We start from the raw sequence: 20,454 nt of genomic DNA, 5'->3' as shown, positions 1-20,454 counted from the left end.
GGTAACACAGTACGCCGTGAAGGACTGAAATCCTGCTGTGCCCGCAAGGTCCCCCTGCTCAAGAAAGCACATCTGCCCATCTGAAGTTTGCCAATGAACATCTGAATGATTCAGAGGAGAAGTGGGTGAAAGTGTTGTGGTCAAATGAGACCAAAATCAAGCTCTTTGGCATCAACTCAACTCGCCGTGTTTGGAGGAGGAGGAATGCTGCCTATGACCCCAAGAACACCATCCCCACCGTCAAACATGGAGGTGGAAACATTATGCTTTGGGGGTGTTTTTCTGCTAAGGGGACAGGACAACGTCACCACATCAAAGGGACGATGGACGGCGCCATGTACCATCAAATCTTGAGTGAGAACCTCCTTCCCTCAGCCAGGGCATTGAAAATGGGTCGTGGATGGGTATTCCAGCATGACAATGACCCAAATCACACGGCCAAGGCAACAAAGGAGTGGCTCAAGAAGAAGTACATTAAGGTCCTGGAGTGGCCTAGCCAGTCTCCAGACCTTAATCCCATAGAAAATATGTGGAGGGAGCTGAAGGTTTGAGTTGCCAAACGTCAGGCTCAAAACCTTAATGACTTGGAGAAGATCTGCAAAGAGGAGTGGGACAAAATCCCTCCTGAGATGTGTGCAAACCTGGTGGCCAACTACAAAAAACGTTTGACCTCTCTGATTGCCAACAAGGGTTTTGCCACCAAGTACTAAGTCATGTTTTGCAGAGGGGTCAAATACTTATTTCCCTCATTAAAATGCAAATCAATTTATAACATTTTTGACATGCATGTTTCTGGATTTTGTTGTTGTTATTCTGTCTCTCACTGTTCAAATAACCCTACCATTAAAATTATAGACTAATCATGTCTTTGTCAGTGGGCAAACATACAAAATCAGCAGGGGATCAAATACTTTTTTCCCTCACTGTACCTCCCTCACTATCTTTAAGCATCAGTTGTCAGAGCAGCTTACCAATCACTGCACCTGTACACAGCCCATCTGTAATTAGCCCACCCAACTACCTCATCCCCATATTGTTATTTACATTGTTATTTATTTTGCTCATTTGCACCCCAGTATCTCTATTTGCACATCATCTTCTGCACATCTATCACTCGTGTTAATACTAAATTGTAATTATTTTGCACTATGGCCTATTTATTGCCTTACCTCCATAACTTACTACATTTGCACACACTGTATATATATTTTCTATTGTGTTATTGACTGTACGTTTTGTTTATTCCATATGTAACTCTGTGTTTGTTGTTTTTATCGCACTGCTTTGCTTTATCTTGGCCAGGTCGCAGTTGTAAATGAGAACTTGTTCTGAACTGGCTTACCTGGTTAAATAAAGGTGAAATAAAAGAAAAGAAAAAAGAAAAGAAAAAATACAAATGGATGGAAGTATAGAGGTAGTTTTGTGTCAACAAAAATAAGGGGTTAAATATGTGTAAAAAAAACAAAATATTTCCTGAGTTTTCTTATATCTCCTAGATATAGGACAGACACTTCAAAACTTTATTCCTTATTATTTATTTTTTGACTGTCTTTTTTGCCATTTATGAATGTGTTATACAATGTGTTTCAATGGGCTATAGTAGTAAAGGCCAAATTCAATATTTTATCAACTAACTTTTTTATATATATTTTTTATACCTAAAGGGGTCCTAAAATTCAAAATCAAATAGCTAAATGATCCATGGTATGATCATCTTAAACAATTCCATATGTTAGCTTAGTAGAAAAAAGTACAAGATTTACAATTTAGATTCCTTCCGAAACTCTGATTTGCTAACTACGTTTTCGGTGTCTTGGTCTGTGTTGCATCGACACCTGTAGAACAGATGAAAACACATGTTTGAAACAATTCTTCATCAAGATGGATGCATGAAGGTACGTAGAGACGGACGGACAGTCAAACTCACCCTTTGATATGCTGCATCTGTGAGATGGTCTCTGGCAAAACCTTGCCATAACTCTCAGGTAAAATGAAGCAGAACAGACCCCCAAGTATTGCAAGGCTACCAATCAATATGTATGGTAGGTATTTGTTGTAATTTCCTGCAAATAAAAAAGAGACATTTTCAATATCAAGGGAGAGGTCAGAACATCAGCAAACCAAATTAACAGTGAGAGACATTGTCGATTACATCCACTCAATCTTGTTTATCTCTACAGAACAAAGAAAGGGATAGTGATCCAGGTCTTACAAGATTGGATATATACTTTAACAGTCCAATATTGACATTGATGATTGATTAATGAACTGATTGATTGATGAACTGATTTATTGATCAACTGATTGATTGGTCTTACCAAGGTAGATGATGAAGGGTGAGATGATGGTTCCGATTCGTGCTGCCATGGAGCACGTCCCCATGGCCATGTTCCTCACCACGGTGGGGAAGAGCTCCGACGTGACGGCGTACACTACACAGAACGCTGCCGTGATGCCAAACTTCCCTACCATCTCCAGGAAGACAGCCACTCCTGGGAGATCTGAAATATAGAGAGACAACAAGGTGTACATTAGGTGACGTCTATATAGATCTGTAAATGAGACTCCCTCTGTGATGGTCAATTAATTTTACCTGTTGGGACCATGTTAATGAAGAGAATAACAGCTCCCCCTAGGAAGAGAGTGGAGGACTGGCAGAACCTTCTGGAACAGTATCTGAGCAGCAGCAGGGCAATGAAATAGGCTGGCACTTCCGCAGCTCCAGACAGGAAGCAGTTGATATAGGGATTTCCATTGAGGTTGGAGGTGTTCAAAAGCAGGGCGAAGTAGCCACACGTGATAATAATCCTGCAGAGAGGGAAATCAAACATACAGAGCCGAATGAATTAGATGAACAGTAACAAACAAAGTCATATTCAAAGTAAAATTCAGAGTCATTAAATGACAATTCCACCCAAAAACGATCTTTTGGTATTTGTTTCATTAGTCCATTGTTGACATAGTACCAAAAACAAAACATTTTGGGACTATGTCAACAACATAGTTTTTGGGTGGAGTTTTCCTTTTAGATTGTGTAGGACTTGTGTTAACAGATTCAGATGCTAAGATTTACCACAGAAGGGAACACAGAATTATAATTGAAAGCATGTTGCAGCTCCTCATGACATCCAGAATGTTGTGTTTCTTGTCCTTCATGGCCAGAGAATCTTCTACCTGGAGATAAGTGGGTAGGTCATCATTAGGATACACCATTTAGAAGAGCAAAATGCATAATGGATGAAATTCCTAAGAGTAGATTGCCCCTGTATTTTATTCCCTGTGTCTCTCTTTCAACTCCATAAGCACAGAGTCCACTGTCTCACTTTCATTATTCTGCAGTGCTACAATGCATTGGTTAAAAGATAACACTTCAGAAACCTCAACTAGAGCCAGGTCAGAGTGAGCGGTCAAGTATTCTGATGAATGACACCATAAAACAGGAATGCAATTTTTATTTTACCTTTATTTAACTAGGCAAGTCAGTTGAGAACAAATTCTTATTTTCAATGACGGCCTACACCGGCCAAACCTGGACCAATTGTGCGCCACCCTATGGGACTCCCAATCATGGCCGGTTGTGATACAGCCTGGAATCGAACCAGGGGGTCTGTAGTGACACCCCAAGCACTGAGATGCAGTGCCTTAGACCGCTGCGCCACTCGGGAGCCCAATGCATTAGTCTCTCCAATGATTTACCAATGGTTATTGATCAACTTCATTCAGTATATGTATTGTAGCAGCAGCAAAAAGGACTTTGACTTCAACTGGATAGGTACCAAAAAATATATTTACATTTCTACATGTGAATCAAAGACAGAATTTTTTTTTGTAATTCCTCTGCAGATGGTTTTTGTTACTCCATATCCCTAGGAAGGTTTATTTTATTAAATCATGTAAGATAAACTGTAGCTAAGTAAGCTAGCTTACCTCTGAGGGAGTGAAGATGACCTCTGGTGCTGTGACTCTGTTCCTCCTGGCAGCGTCTCTCAGTATGGCCTCAGCCTCCTGCACTCTTCCCTGAGAGAGCAGCCATCTTGGAGACTCTGGGATGAACCTATACCAATACATATGCACAGTTATATAAACGTTACTGAAGCCCTATGTGAAATCAGGCTAATGTTTCTATTTGACATAGATAAGAAGTACCTTGCTAAAAGAAGAGGACACAGAGCATTAACATAGTAGAAGGTTTTGTGGCAAACATATTCCTGTGGGGATAAATTGTGTTTACCACCATAAGGGGAGGTATATGATTCCAGAGCCTGCCATGGGCACCAGCAACCACCTCCACTCACGGATGAAGTATGCCACAGCCGGCATGAACATGTAGCCAATCGCAGAGCTCAGGAACACTCCGAGAGCGGAGAACACCACACGAGCTCCAGGGCTCAGTATTTCTGTCCCTGATGAACAGATAAGCAAGTTCAGTAAATTGACCAAATGTACAAGAGATACTGTAGACACAAGTCATGCTTATTTTCAACCTACCAAGAACATACGCTATGACATAGTTGGAGATTGATCCAGCACCAGCAAAGAAGAAAAAAATACTGAATGCCTCCCAGTTTGGGGAGAATATTTGGGCGAAAGTGGCCACACTCTGGATTATCATCATAGTAAAGAGTGCTGGCTTTCTTCCAAACCTGTTGATGAAAAAATATGTAAGGTCACACTGTCTCACACGATTCTCCATCAGGACTGAGGTACACAGTATACAGTACAGACCTGTCAGACATCTGGCCAGAGATGAACGTTCCCACCAGCGCACCAAAGTAGTGAATTGAAGTCGTCAAGGGAACTTTGTATGCATTGTCACACACCACATCCCACTGCAAAATACACATATTTCCTCATTTACACAAATGCCCCTTCACTCCTTTTACAAAAAGTGAAACTGCAGTTAGAGTGCAGTTACTGTGTTATTTTAAAAAGCCAGTAATTGCAGTATAACTGCAAAATAAACACAGTTGAATTGCTAAATTACGGCATTAGACAGCAAAGTGACACAGCAGTTTGTTTCTGGATGCAGTAATTGCAGTACAACTACAACATAACGACAATGTACTGTACTGTAACTGCAATGTGTTGTTGTAAGGGTTTGGGTAAACCAACAGTGCAGTCCAAAGTGTTTGTGTAAGCATTTAAAGTTCATCATTCACATATTTGATTTTCATACTCTTTTTATCATATAGAATTCTTTAGGTCTTTGGTAATAGCTAATAATGTTTGCAGTGATTTGCAATACATTTCTCACCTCAGTGACAAATGTTGACTGGTAGACCTCTTTGCTGTATTTCCAACCGTCCAAGCAACTTTCCAGCTCAATATCACTCACGTTGACATCCACATTTGGAATTATATTTAGGCTAGAGTAGTTTCTAACTGTCTCCAGTTTGAGCCTTGAGCAAGAGCTAAGCTGAGATGAACCAGATATTGTCTCCATTGGGATGGTCACATTTCTCCACATCTCACTGATATTATACTCCTCAGGAACATAGCATTCATGTGGCGGTGTATCACCTACAAACACTATATAAATACCAGTAAACCCATTGGGCAGAATGCTGATGGCCAATGCCAAGAAGATTGTCCGCTGAAAGGGTCCCCATGTTCCCAAGAAAGATGTGATTCCATCGTAATCTCTCATGTTGCTGCTGTGTTCAGTTGACCTTTGAGTCCAGTAACTTATTCACTTGCCTGTACTGTATAGCTGCTCCAGACGTTGTTGTAGTGTTGTTGGACAGCATCTGTCACCTAAATTGACACCAGCAACAAACATCAGAGCTCTCGCCTTTCATGCACCAACCCTTCTTGAAAGCAGGTAGATAACATTGTATCAATGCATCTTGAATTGCCCCCACTCTGTATTGGTAATGTATTGGGAGGTCATTAAAAGTGAGAGTTAATTATTATAGGATCTCACTGTCTGCTGGTGGTGGAACTCAACATTGATGTGAGGACAACAGTTGAAGAAGGATAAAACATCTGGGAAGGGGGCCAGAGCGGCCCACCTCAACGACACTAACTGTAGCCTTATCACACATTTTACATTTTACATTTTAGTCATTTAGCAGACGCTCTTATCCAGAGCGACTATACAGTTAGTGCATGCATTTTTTCCCCATACACACCTTCCCATACCTAGTTAATGATTGGCTAAGACTCACACATCAGAGTTTGCTCTGTAAAAGTAACAGACAAGTGAGTGTGCGTTAGGATCCGATTGAGCCGATGAGTTACTTATGCATTATAAGCAGCCTGTTTGACAGCAACCTCTTAAGCTGACACTAAATGGCATCATTTTATGTTTTTATTTAAGTTTTTATGTATTAAAACAAAAAACTATAAGTCTGACAGCGCCAGATTTGTTCAAGTATGGGTAGCTCCAGCCCAATATGGCGACAGAGAATGGGCGGGTGGGTGTGTCGAAAGGAGTGGGTGTATGGAAAGCGAATCAGCTAATTGGGCAGATTTGTTGCCATTTAAAACCATTTTGAGTGGCTGATTGGGCTGCGCGATGAGTCAATAAGCCGGCGACCAGTACACTGGTGTGGTATTGAGGCAGTGTTGTAATACTCTCGAGACCACATATTGAGTGTCTCGGTCTTGTCTCTGTGTTCAGTGGGCATTGCTTATACTCACTTCTTATTCACTACTGATGAGTATCAAAGTAGTGTAGTTGTCATGACTTCGACCGAGGCTGCCTCCCCTCCTTGTTCGGGCAGGCTTCGGCGTTCGTCGTCACCGGAGTACTAACCACTGCCGCCCCAATCATCATCACAATTGTCTTGTCTTGTCAATCATACACACCTGGTTCTAATCCCCTAATTAGTATGTGTATAAGTGTTCCCTCTACTCCCTTGTCCTTGTGGGTGATTGTTTATTTGTGGAGGTTAGTGAAGCTCGTGGAGCTCATGTATTTTTTATCGACGGGAGAATTTCCCGTGTGCCTTGTATTTTCCAGTGCGCCTGTTTTGTGGCCTGGAGTGTGTTTGACGCATTTCTGCGTAAACCTGTATTTTTGCAGATTAAAGCCTGTTATTCTGTGATTTACCCTCCTGCGCCTGACTCCTTCAACACCACCTCATTACAGTAGTGGTGGTATACGAATTATCAATTATGGAGTACAACCAGTGGCGACCCGTCATTCAGGGCAGCACCTGTTTTGAGTCCCACCTGTTAAGCTAAAGAAATATATATACAAAAAATAGATACAGTGCCTTGCAAAAGATAGATACAGTGCCATCCCCCTTGGCGTTTTTTCTATTTTGTTGTATTACAACCTGTAATTTAAATGGATTTTTATTTGGATTTCATGTAATGTACATATACAAAATAGTCCAAATTGGCGAAGTGAAATAAAAAAAATTACTTGTGTCTTCAAAGTGGTAGGCATGTTGTGTAAATCAAATGATACAAACCCTCCAAAAATCAATTTTCCAGGTTGTAAGGCAACAAAATAGGAAAAATGCCAAGGGGGTGAATACTTTCGCAAGCCACTGTATCTGGGACACCGCCCACCCAGTGAATTCCTCTGTGTGTGTGTGTGTGTTATTTTGGCATTAATACGTGTAAAAAAATTATAATTGAGTAAATAAAGCTGCATGCAAACATGGCCTCTTTTTTTGCTTTCTTGAGTAAGGCAGCTCCAAAATGCAGGTGTTTCAGCCAAGCTCAGTGCTTTCTGTTGTGGTGGGGCAGCCAGCGGAAAATACGGAGCGTACGGGTTGGTAATGTTCTCTAGTTGAGCCGTGATTGGCTCAGTGTTCTGTCACTCATGGGGACAGTAGGTCAGGTCGGGGAGAGCTCGAAAATTCAAGCCCCTTGGGTGCTGCCATACAGTTACATTAGAAGTGCCCATCCAAGAAGGCTCAAGGTCATTGGCCACAGATCAAATGACGTCAAATCACGTTATATCTACGTACAGTAGCTTGATTGGTGTGATCATACTTTCAAAATCTTAGCTAGCAAGCTAGCAGTCATCATCATGAATCAAGTCGACAATCTACTGGCAAATCCTTTTCAATCCATGTCATATGAAGAGAAATTATGAAGAGAAATTATAGATAAAACGTATCGGTGCTCATCGGCCATTGGACATAACAATTACACAACATGTTGGAAATAGCAAATTCAACAATGAGTGGTTTGGAAGGAATCCGTGGCTAGCTGCGAGCATCGCAACGCAATCACTAGCCTGCTATTCAGTGGTGGAGATGTGTGGTCCAAGTCTGGGTTTAAGGGTCTCTTTTCCAAGCTTAAAAGGATAAACATTCAACATTGACCATGCTGTCAATCCAACATGACTTATGCCGCGTTCAAAACAGCTGGGAACTCTGCTGAATGAACTGTTTCGCTGCCAGACAAGGCTCCGCTGATAGCCAGGTGTAGCAGTGGTAAGGTGTTGGGACTGCTGTTGGGACTCTGCTGTTGGGACAGCTTTATGTAGGACCTAACAGTTTGTGGGCACCGTTTGTCACTATTATAATCCAATTAATGTATTGTTTAGTGTTGTGTTGTGGCTTTGCTGGCATGCATCATTTGTTTTGTATTGTTGAGAGCCCCACCTAAAATTGCCACTGAGTACAACAGTACTCATGCACAAAATAGCCTACACAATAGCAAAGCACGTGAAAGGCACATGCGCGCCACACACACAGCCTAGTTTCAGCGGAATATCATCTGCAGGCAGCAAGAGTGGGCAGCTCTCAACTGGTTTTGTCATGGAGCAGCTCACAGAAGAATGACATCGGTAGCCGGTAGGGTAGGAAAGATGTTTCAACTTATGATATCTACCAGTAAATGCTAACTAAGGCAACAATGGGTATACAAAACAGATATTGAAAAAGTTTAGTCCGAAGTGTTGGTTAGGCTATTTGTGATGTGCAATGGTCATCGTGTGCTGTTTGCATCAGGGGCGTAGACATGGATGGGCCTTGGTGGGTAGAGGCCCACCCACTGGGGAGCCAGGCCCTGACAGGCCCACCCAATCTTATTGATTTGGTTTAAGCATTGTTGTCGACTTAACCATCACATTTGTTTTCTATAAAATAAATATTTTCACACAGCGTGCCTTTCCTTCGCTGAGTGGGCCGTTTGGGAACTTTTTGGCAAAATTAGAGTATACCCAATTCTCCAGGCACCACTATACCACTGCATAGGGCCAATGGAAAGACAGTGTCACTGGTGTAGAGAGGAGTAGGCAGGAGGCAGTCGCAGGTTTAGAACTGAGTTTATTTAAGCACCATAGATCAAAGTGGGACGAAACCCAAATGCTGTTGGCTCAAAATATCTCTTCATAAACAAAAAGGCACAGAGGAAACCCAAAGTGATGAATATGACTGGTGTCAGTAAATGTAGGCAAAAAAAGTAATAGTTAGTCAAGAATGCTCTAGATAACATTTAAACAGCCTAACACGCTCTGCTATGACGAGTAAAATGGTCAGAGTGACGTGTTCTCTCATTTGTGTCTGGAAGTACACATAGCTTGCTAGCAAGCTAGCCAACTTTAGTCAGTTAGCTTGGGTGCTTGGTTGGGACAAGCATGCATTGGCAGGCCAGCTGCAGAAGAAAGAGGAGGCTACTATTCCTGATCGTTTATCACTGCCAATTCTGACGGCCAACTAGCTGAAAAGGTTTGAGAGGGTTTATCTAATGTTCCTTTGTTAGATTTTAGCTCATCTTGCTCTGGCTAGCATTAGTTGTTTATCTTGTTGTTGTTAATGTGCATAACTGAGGGAGAGAGCGCCTACCTTTTCATGGTTGTTTGATCAATAGGACTGTAAAGTTCCCAAATGTAAGAGAAATCCTGTGGTGTTTACATGGCTTTTGGCGAATGCGTTCTACTGATCTGAAGTCGTGCTGTTGTAACTGCCTGTAAACTAGCCGGTGCCCCCGCACATTGACTCTGCAACGGTACCCCCCTGTATATATAGCCTCCCTACTGTCACTTTATTTTACTGTATATATAGCCTCCCTACTGTCACTTTATTTTACTTATGCTCTTTTTTTCTCAACACTTTTTTTGTTGTTGTTTTATTCTTACTTTTTTTGTTTAAAATAAATGCACTGTTGGTTAAGGGCTGTAAGTAAGCATTTCACTGTAATGTCTGCACCTGTTGTATTCGGCGCATGTGACCAATAAAATTTGATTTGATTTGATTTGATTTGAAACAGACAGTCCAGTTCAAAGTGAATTATGGCAGGCCCTTGTGGCAAATGGCTTGTTTGTAAAAAGGTCTGATTGGCTATAGTCTGTGTAGACTCCGGTCCTGGACAAGACAGATGTTGTATTTACTGCAGTGTCTATTAATTGTCCAAACGCACATCCGCTTTCCCACCCTATATTGCTAAATAATTTTCACAAATGCCTTAGTAAACATAATTCCCAAACATTCTAAGAAGTTATGAAAAGTCAAAATGTGATTGGTTGATTCCACCGTCACGCCCAAATTTTGCCCTAATAACGTTGAATTGGAGATGCCTTTATCTAGCTTCTGATGGACTAGCCAATGGCTGACTTAGCTAGCTGGATATATCTCCCCAGAGACCAGCGATGAAAAATCCTTCCTGGGGGTGTATATGAACAGATTTTAATAAGATTGAATGTTGCTACAATGCTGTCAGTTCACTTTAAATGCAACAATGTTTCACACACAAGTTATTATTAAGGAGATGGCTAACCACAGCAAGCGTGCTGCAATAAAAAACACAGTTCCACTCACCAGATGATGCTCATTTGAAACGTTACTTCTTGTTGAAAGTTATTCTTGAACAGGGAGAAGCTAACAAATTAGCAACAACATCCTTATTGATAACACCTGCTGCAGTCGCTGCAAAATAGCCTACAACAAAAGCTAGCTAGCTAGACTGTGGGAAAACTACTGCTCGCTATTGCGCAATGACCTCTTGGCCTTCAAGAAGGCAGAAATGTCCATACGTTTTTGTAAAACGGTCCCACTCATTAAGTCAAAATGTGATTGGTTGATTCCACTGTCATTCCAAAATGTTGCCCTAATACAGTTGAATGACAGATGCCTTTATGTAGCTTCTGATGGACTAGCCAAAAGCTGACTTAGCTAGCTAGATTTATCTCCCCAAAGACCAGCAACGAAAAATCCTGATTGGATATTCTTTTCCTCTTCAATGTTAACCATTTCCTTTCCAACAAATACTGAAGAGATTAAATCAGAACATCATTGAAAATAATAATATAGTTATCATTATTATTATTATATCATTATAATCATTATTTTATAAATACTTAGCCCTTCTTTGAAAGCGTAGAAGGCCCATTCTCCCCCACTGTGTTTGGGTTAGTAAAAATGTGTGGCTCTATTTTCCTTCAACTTGCATTTATTCACTATTTTGAATGTCTAAAGAATCCATATGTTGTTCTGAAATATGAACACAGAAATACTGGACATTTTGACCTCTTATTATGGTGGTGATTTGACAAAATTACAATCATGGCCTTGAATTGGGCTCGGTCTTGACTCAGTCTCAGAACCCTTGTCCCACTCCTGGTCTTGGTCTTGACTCGGTCTCATCCCCCCTCTGGTCTTGTTCTTGACTTGGACTCGATTTGCTCCGGTCTTGGTCTTGAATCGGTTTTGCTTTAGTTGGTCTCGAACACAACACTGGATCGAGGTGCCTGCCGAGGTGAGGTGCTTCCTACTGGGCAGCTGAATCACAGTGTCGCCGCCTCGCCGGCTGTAGCTAACGTGGCCATTTTTTCTATGCCATGATTTTATTTCAAGTAGGATAGCAGCCTACACAAGAAATAACTAATATTGATAGACATCTAGATGTCACTTTGATGCAAACAGTAAATACAGTCTACTCAATGGGGAGGGCATGAACGGTAACAACACTGGGACACAGTGTCCTTCGCTCTCGCTTACCAAGCACTACTGTCCCGCAAAGAGCTGACTAGGTGAAAGATCTGTCTGTGCCCTTGAGCAAGGCAGTTAAGGCTAATTGCTTCTGTAAGTCGTTATGGATAAGAGCATCTGCTAAATTACTCAAATGTAAATGTAAGTGGCTACCTAGTAGCCAATATCAGGGTGACAGTCACAGTAAGCACACGCATACAACGCATACAAGCAACAGTACACCCATCATCAGTACTTTTAATAAAAATAAACAATCATCAGTTTAAAAAATATATATACAATTATTTTTGTAAAACTAACAGTTAAATATGTCTTAGACTCATGCTCTGCATTCAAAACAGAAGTCCAAACTTTCACGGTAGGGTAGTTGTGTGGTAAGAAACAGAAGAATTCAAACCAAAGCTCAATCAAAACCGTCTAACCTACAGCAGAGCGCTTTCGACACACCCACTCATATCCTTTCGACACACCCACTCCTTTCCACACGCTCAGTACTTTCCTTTCGACACACCCACTCCTTTCCACACGCTCAGTACTTTCCTTTCGACACACCCACTCCTTTCCACACGCTCAGTACTTTCCTTTCGACACACCCACTACTTTCCACTTGCCCACTACTTTCCTTTAAACACACCCACTTGCCCATTCTCCGGTTGTCATGTTGGGCTGCAGCTACCGCCTTCTCGATTTTTCGGCTGTCTGCTGTGCTTCCAATGATATGTATTATACTACACCCCCTAATTACATATGCATGCCAGCTACATTTTCATTGACTCATGAGCTGTCAGTATCAACAGCTAAGTGCTTTGTACCATTATTTTAGTCTCGACCGGGAGATTCCAAAAACATATATTTTGTCGCTGGAGGACCTGACATCAACCCCCCAGACCTCTTAAAAGGTAAAAAGATAAATCAATAAATATGCGTGTGTTTGTCTGATTTGGACACAAGGTATACCAAACGAATGAACATGTCAATAGGCTTTGTTTGGTGTAGCATTTTAATTTGTCCATGTCTGGCAGAGGGGGCCAACCAATGATTTATATATATATACTAGATTACTGAATCGAATCAAATCTAATTTTATTTGTCACAGGCGCCTGTCGTATCGGGTGAATGGTGGCAATTATTGCTGATAAACAAAGGAGTCCGCTCATACTGAACTTGGATCATAAGGTTTATTCATATCACAAGCTTCAGCATAAGTGACAGATGTCATGACATCCGGAGAACGGCGTCCCAGATTGCAATGGCCGTTCTGACTTCTCTTTGTCTAGCCCCTACTTATAAACAATGCAAAAAGATGGGTGGCTCCCTCTTCTGGCCAATCACCAGTCTCCCCTGTCTACAACACACTTCCTGTCTGTTGTATGTGACGTTACACTAAAACATTCCCTCTTGATACTAAAATCAACATTCTTTCAGTTCCACTTAAAAACATTTAACAAAGGCATAATCCTAATACACGACACGCCGAATACAACCGTACGACCTTACTGTGAAATGCTTGACGAGCCCTTCTCAGCAATGCAGAATAGTATAAAATAGTAACACAAGAGGAATAAAATAAAATACACAAGAATAGAGCTACGCTGAATCAAAATATAATCATGCAACAATTTCAAAGATTTTACTGAGTTACATTTCATATAAAGAAATCAGTGAATTGAAATAAATTCATTAGGCCCTAATCTATGGATTTCACATGACTGGGAATACAGATATGCATTTGTTGGTCACAGATACCTTTTTTTAAAAGGTAGGGGCGTGGATAATATAATAGTAATATGCCATTTAGCAGACGCTTTTATCCAAAGCGACTTACAGTCATGCGTGCATACATTTTTGTGTATGGGTGGTCCCGGGGATCGAACCCACTACTTTGGCGTTACAAGCGCCGTGCTCTAGCAGCTGAGCTACAGAGGAAAACCAGTCAGAAAACCAGTCAGTATCTGGTGTGACCTCCGGATCTGGAGGTCCTGGTCTGGTGTGGTTACACGTGGTCTGCGGTTGTGAGACTGGTTGGACGTACTGCCAAATTCTCTAAAACAACGTTGGAGGCGTCTTATGGTAGAGAAATGAACATTCAATTCTCTGCAAACAGCTCTGGTGGACATTCCTGCAGTCAGCATGCCAATTGCACATTCAAAGAGAGCTTCTGGATATCAGGACAGCGATTACTCACCTGGTATTGGACGAAGACTTTTTCTTCAACGAGGCGTTCACGAAGGATATTCTACAGACTCCCGACAAGGCCCAGATCCCCGTCATTCGCGTGAGGAAGAGACGGAGATATCGTGGACGCAGATCCGGGTGCCTTGTAAGGATCCGACGGCGAACGAGTAAACTGCCTCTCCCATCAATCCTATTAGCCAACGTTCAAGCTTTTGAGAATAAAATGGACGATTTAAGATTACGGTTATCCTACCAACGGGACATTAAAAACTGTAATATCTTATGTTTCACGGAGTCGTGGCTGAACGACAACAATGACAACATTCAGCTAGCAGGCTATACGCTACATCGGCAGGACAGAACGGCAGACTCCGGTAAGACGAGGGGCGGCGGTCTGTGTATATTTGTAAACAACAGCTGGTGCACAAAATCAAATACTAAGGAAGTCTCAAGGTTTTGCTCGCCTGAGGTAGAGTATCTTATGATAAGCTGTAGACCACACTATTTACCAAGAGAGTTTTCATCTATATTTTTCATAGCTGTCTATTTACCACCACAAACCAATGCTGGCATTAAGATTGCACTGAATGAGTTGTACAAGGCCATTAATCAACAGGAAAACGCTCATCCAGATGCAGCGCTCCTAGTAGCCGGGGACTTTAATGCAGGGAAACTTAAATCCGTTCTACCTCATTTCTACCAGCATGTTAAATGTGCAACCAGAGGGGAAAAAACTCTAGACCACCTTTACTCCACACACAGAGACGCATACAAAGCTCTCCCTCGCCCTCCATTTGGCAAATCTGACCATAACTCTATCCTCCTGATTCCTGCTTATAAGCAAAAACTGAAGCAGGAAGCACCAGTGATTCGGCTAATAAAAAAGTGGTCAGATGACGCAGATGCTAAGCTACAGGACTGTTTTGCTAGCACAGACTGGAACATGTTCCGGGATTCTTCAGACAGCATTGAGGAGTACACCACATCAGTCACTGGCTTCATCAATAAGTGCATCGATGATGTCGTCCCCACAGTGACCGTACGTACATACCCCAACCAGAAGCCATGGATTACAGGAAACATCCGCACTGAGCTAAAGGGTAGAGCTGCCGCTTTCAAGGAACGGGACTCTAACCCGGACGCTTATAAGAAATCCCGCTATGACCTCCGACGAACCATCAAACAGGCAAAGAGTCAATACAGGTCTAAGATTGAATCATACTACACTGGCTCTGACGCTCGTCGGATGTGGCAGGGCTTGAAAACTATTACAGACTACAAAGGGAAGCACAGCCGCGAGCTGCCCAGTGACACAAGCCTACCAGACGAGCTAAACCACTTCTATGCTCGCTTCGAGGCAAGCAACACTGAAGCATGCATGAGAGCACCAGCTGTTCCGGACGACTATGTGATCACGCTCTCCGTAGCCGATGTGAGTAAGACTTTTAAGCAGGTCAACATTCACAAGGCCGCAGGGCCAGACGGATTACCAGGACGTGTACTCCGAGCATGTGCTGACCAACTGGCAAGTGTCTTCACTGACATTTTCAACATGTCCCTGACTGAGTCTGTAATACCAACATGTTTCAAGCAGACCACCATAGTCCCCGTGCCCAAGAACTCTAAGATAACCTGCCTAAATGACTACCGACCCGTAGCACTGACGTCTGTAGCCATGAAGTGCTTTGAAAGACTGGTCATGGCTCACATCAACAGCATAATCCCAGAAACCCTAGACCCACTCCAATTTGCATACCGCCCCAACAGATCCACAGATGATGCAATCTCTATCGCACTCCACACTGCCCTTTCCCACCTGGACAAGAGGAACACCTACGTGAGAATGCTATTCATTGACTACAGCTCAGCATTCAACACCATAGTGCCCTCTAAGCTCATCACTAAGCTAAGGATCCTGGGACTAAACACCTCCCTCTGCAACTGGATCCTGGACTTCCTGACGGGCCGCCCCCAGGTGGTAAGGGTAGGTAACAACACATCTGCCACACTGATCCTCAACACGGGGGCCCCTCAGGGGTGCGTGCTCAGTCCCCTCCTGTACTCTCTGTTCACCCATGACTGCATGGCCAGGCACGACTCCAACACCATCATTAAGTTTGCCGACGACACAACAGTGGTAGGCCTGATCACCGACAACGATGAGACAGCCTATAGGGAGGAGGTCAGAGATCTGGCCGTGTGGTGCCAGGACAACAACCTCTCCCTCAACGTGACCAAGACAAAGGAGATGATTGTGGACTACAGGAAAAAAAAGAGGACTGAGCACGCCCCCATTCTCATCGACGGGGCTGTAGTGGAACAGGTTGAGAGCTTCAAGTTCCTTGGTGTCCACATCACCAACGAACTATCATGGTCCAAACACACCAAGACAGTCGTGAAGAGGGCACGACAAAGCCTATTCCCCCTCAGGAGACTAAAAATATTTGGCATGGGTCCTCAGATCCTCAAAAAATTCTACAGCTGCACCATCGAGAGCATCCTGACTGGTTGCATCACCGCCTGGTATGGCAACTGCTTGGCCTCTGACCGCAAGGCACTACAGAGGGTAGTGCGTACGGCCCAGTACATCACTGGGGCAAAGCTCCCTGCCATCCAGGACCTCTATACCAGGCGGTGTCAGAGGAAGGCCCTCAAAATTGTCAAAGACTCCAGTCACCCTAGTCATAGACTGTTCTCTCTGCTACCGCACGGCAAGCGGTACCGGAGTGCCAAGTCTAGGTCCAAAAGACTTCTCAACAGCTTCTACCCCCAAGCCATAAGACTCCTGAACAGCTAATCATGGCTACCCGGACTATTTGCACTGCCCCCCCACCCCATCCTTTTTACGCTGCTGCTACTCTGTTAAGTATTTATGCATAGTCACTTTAACTTTACCCACATGTACATATTACCTCAACTACCTCAACTAGCCGGTGCCCCCGCACATTGACTATGCAACGGTACCCCCCTGTATATATAGCCTCCCTACTGTCACTTTATTTTATTGTATATATAGCCTCCCTACTGTCACTTTATTTTACTTCTGCTCTTTTTTTCTCAACACTTTTTTGTTGTTGTTTTATTCTTACTTTTTTGTTTAAAATAAATGCACTGTTGGTTAAGGGCTGTAAGTAAGCATTTCACTGTAATGTCTGCACCTGTTGTATTCGGCGCATGTGACCAATAAAATTTGATTTGATTTGATTTGACATTCCCTCAAAACTTGACACCTCTGTGGCATTGTGTTGTGTGGCACAACTGCACATTTTAGAGTGGCCGTTTATTGTCCCCAGCACAAGGTGCACCTGTGTAATGATCATGCTGTTTAATCAGCTTCTGGATATGGAAACATGCTCACTAACAGGGATACACAGCCTCCTGAGGGGGAAGAGGCAGTGCCGTGTCCTCTTCACGACTGTGCGTGTGTGTGTGTGGACCATGTTAAGTGCTTTGTGGATGCCAAGGAACTCGAAGCTCTCGATCCACTCCACAACAGCCCCCATCAATGTGGATGGGAGCGTGCTCGCCCCTCTTTCTCCTGTAGTCCACGATCAGCTCCTTCGTCTTACTGACTTTGAGGGCGAGGTTGTTGTCCTGGCACCACACTGCTAAGTCTCTACCTCCTCCCTCTAGGCTGACTCATCGCCGTCGGTGATCAGACCTACCACCATAGTGTGATCAGCAAACTTTATGATGGAGTTGGAGTCGTGCATGGCCACGCAGTCGTGGGTGAACAGGGAGTACAGGAGGGGACTCCTGTAAAACAAAACATAAAGTAAAAAATACAACAGAAAATATACACTGCTCAAAAAAATAAAGGGAACACTTAAACAACACGTCCTAGATCTGAATGAATGAAATAATCTTATTAAATAGTTTTTTCTTTACATAGTTGAATGTGCTGACAACAAAATCATACAAAAATTATCAATGGAAATCAAATTTATCAACCCATGGAGGTCTGGATTTGGAGTCACCCTCAAAATTAAAGTGGAAAACCACACTACAGGATGATCCAACTTTGATGTAATGTCCTTAAAACAAGTCAAAATGAGGCTCAGTAGTGTGTGTGGCCTCCACTTGCCTGTATGACCTCCCTACAATGCCTGGGCATGCTCCTGATGAGGTGGCGGATGGTCTCCTGAGGGATCTCCTCCCAGACCTGGACTAAAGCATCCGCCAACTCCTGGACAGTCTGTGGTGCAACGTGGCGTTGGTGGATGGAGCGAGACATGATGTCCCAGATGTGCTCAATTGGATTCAGGTCTGGGGAACGGGCGGGCCAGTCCATAGCATCAATGCCTTCCTCTTGCAGGAACTGCTGACACACTCCAGCCACATGAGGTCTAGCATTGTCTTGCATTAGGAGGAACCCAGGGCCAACCGCACCAGCATATGGTCTCACAAGGGGTCTGAGGATCTCATCTCGGTATCTAATGGCAGTCAGGCTACCTCTGGCGAGCACATGGAGGGCTGTGCGGCCCCCCAAAGAAATGCCACCCCACACCATGACTGACCCACCGCCAAACCGGTCATGCTGGAGGATGTTGCAGACAGCAGAACGTTCTCCACAGCGTCTCCAGACTCTGTCACGTCTGTCACGTGCTCAGTGTGAACCTGCTTTCATCTGTAAAGAGCACAGGGCGCCAGTGGCGAATTTGCCAATCTTGGTGTTCTCTGGCAAATGCCAAACGTACTGCACGGTGTTGGGCTGTAAGCACAACCCCCACCTGTGGACGTCGGGCCCTCATACCACCCTCATGGAGTCGGTTTCTGACTGTTTGAGCAGACACATGCACATTTGTTGGCTGCTGGAGGTCATTTTGCAGGGCTATGGCAGTGCTCCTCCTGCTCCTCCTTGCACAAAGGCGGAGGTAGCGGTCCTGCTGCTGGGTTGTTGCCCTCCTACGGCCTCCTCCACGTCTCCTGATGTACTGGCCTGTCTCCTGGTAGCGCCTCCATGCTCTGGACACTACTCTGACAGACACAGCAAACCTTCTTGCCACAGCTCGCATTGATGAGCCATCCTGGATGAGCTGAACTACCTGAGCCACTTGTGTGGGTTGTAGACTCCGTCTCATGCTACCACTAGAGTGAAAGCACTGCCAGCATTCAAAAGTGACCAAAACATCAGCCAGGAAGCATAGGAACTGAGAAGTGGTCTGTGGTCACCACCTGCAGAACCACTTCTTTATTGGGGGTGTCTTGCTAATTGCCTATAATTTCCACCTGTTGTCTATTCCATTTGCACAACAGCATGTGAAATGTATTGTCAATCAGTGTTGCTTCCTAAGCGGACAGTTTGATTTCACAGAAGTGTGATTGACTTGGAGTTACATTGTGTTGTTTAAGTGTTCCCTTTATTTTTTTGAGCCGTGTATATACAGTGTGTGCAAATGTAGCAAGTTATGGATGTAAGGCAATAAATAGGCTATAGTGCAAAATAATTACAATTAGTATTAACACTGGAATGATAGATGTGCAAGAGATGATGTGCAAATAGAGATACTGGGGTGCAAATGAGCAAAATAAATAACAATATGGGGATGAGGTAGTTGGGCGGGCTAATTTCAGATGGGCTGTCTACAGATGCAGTGATCGGTAAGGTGCTCTGATAACTGATATGTAACTCTGTGTTGTTGTTTTTATCGCACTGCTTTGCTTTATCTTGGCCAGGTCGCAGTTGTAAATGAAAATGTGTTCTCAACTGGCTTACCTGGTTAAATATAGGTGAAATAAAATAAATAAATAAAATGTAGGGGCTTCATAGCAAAGGGGGTGAATACATATGCACGCACCACTTTTCCGTTATTTATTTTTTAGAATAATTTTTTTTCATTTCACTTCACCAATTTGGACTATTTGGTGTATATCTATTACATCCATTTAAAATCCATTTAAATTACAGGTTGTAATGCAACAAAATAGGAAAAACGCCAAGGGTGAAAATGTCTCTGCCCACCAAAACGCTGCCTCTGAGTGAGCGGTTTCTTGCTTGTTTATGGCTCCATACAGTTTGTTGAGTGCCTTAGTGGTGTTGGCTTGTGCAGGGATGTAGACAGCCATGATAATTATGGATGAGAACTCTCTTGGTAGAATAAAAAAAGAAAAAAAAAACATATAAATTGATTTATTTTTCGTCTCTCTGTTTCATAATTTTCCTTCATTTCGCAAGAGGCTGAATGTATCTCACCGGAGAAAGCATCTGAGCGAGCGAAAACAGCACCCCTCTGTCTCTATACAGTGGGGGAAAAGGTGTTTAGTCAGCCACCAATTGTGCAAGTTCTCCCACTTAAAAAGATTAGAGAGGCCTGTAATTTTCATCATAGGTACATGTCAACTATGACAGACAAATTGAGAATTTCTTTCCCAGAAAATCACATTG

General features: G+C 43.2%; 1 protein-coding gene across 1 annotated transcript; it reads right to left on the bottom strand.

Moving 5' to 3' along the window:
• Positions 1-1,759: 1,759 nt before the first annotated feature.
• Positions 1,760-5,647, bottom strand: slc22a4 (solute carrier family 22 member 4; the record flags this gene model as incomplete). The annotated part of the gene is made up of 10 exons (XM_084178968.1): positions 1,760-1,835; positions 1,928-2,063; positions 2,319-2,501; positions 2,594-2,808; positions 3,074-3,174; positions 3,928-4,054; positions 4,232-4,403; positions 4,489-4,643; positions 4,726-4,829; positions 5,255-5,647. The coding sequence occupies 10 exons, from the start codon at positions 5,645-5,647 to the stop codon at positions 1,760-1,762; spliced, it is 1,662 nt and encodes a 553-aa protein (XP_084035094.1).
• Positions 5,648-20,454: the final 14,807 nt, after the last annotated feature.

This window comes from Coregonus lavaretus (assembly GCF_964263955.1).
Source record: "Coregonus lavaretus genome assembly, chromosome: 15".
NCBI lineage: Eukaryota > Metazoa > Chordata > Actinopteri > Salmoniformes > Salmonidae > Coregonus > Coregonus lavaretus.
Note: the sequence above shows the minus strand (reverse complement) of the source record. Positions and strands in the feature narration are given on the sequence as shown.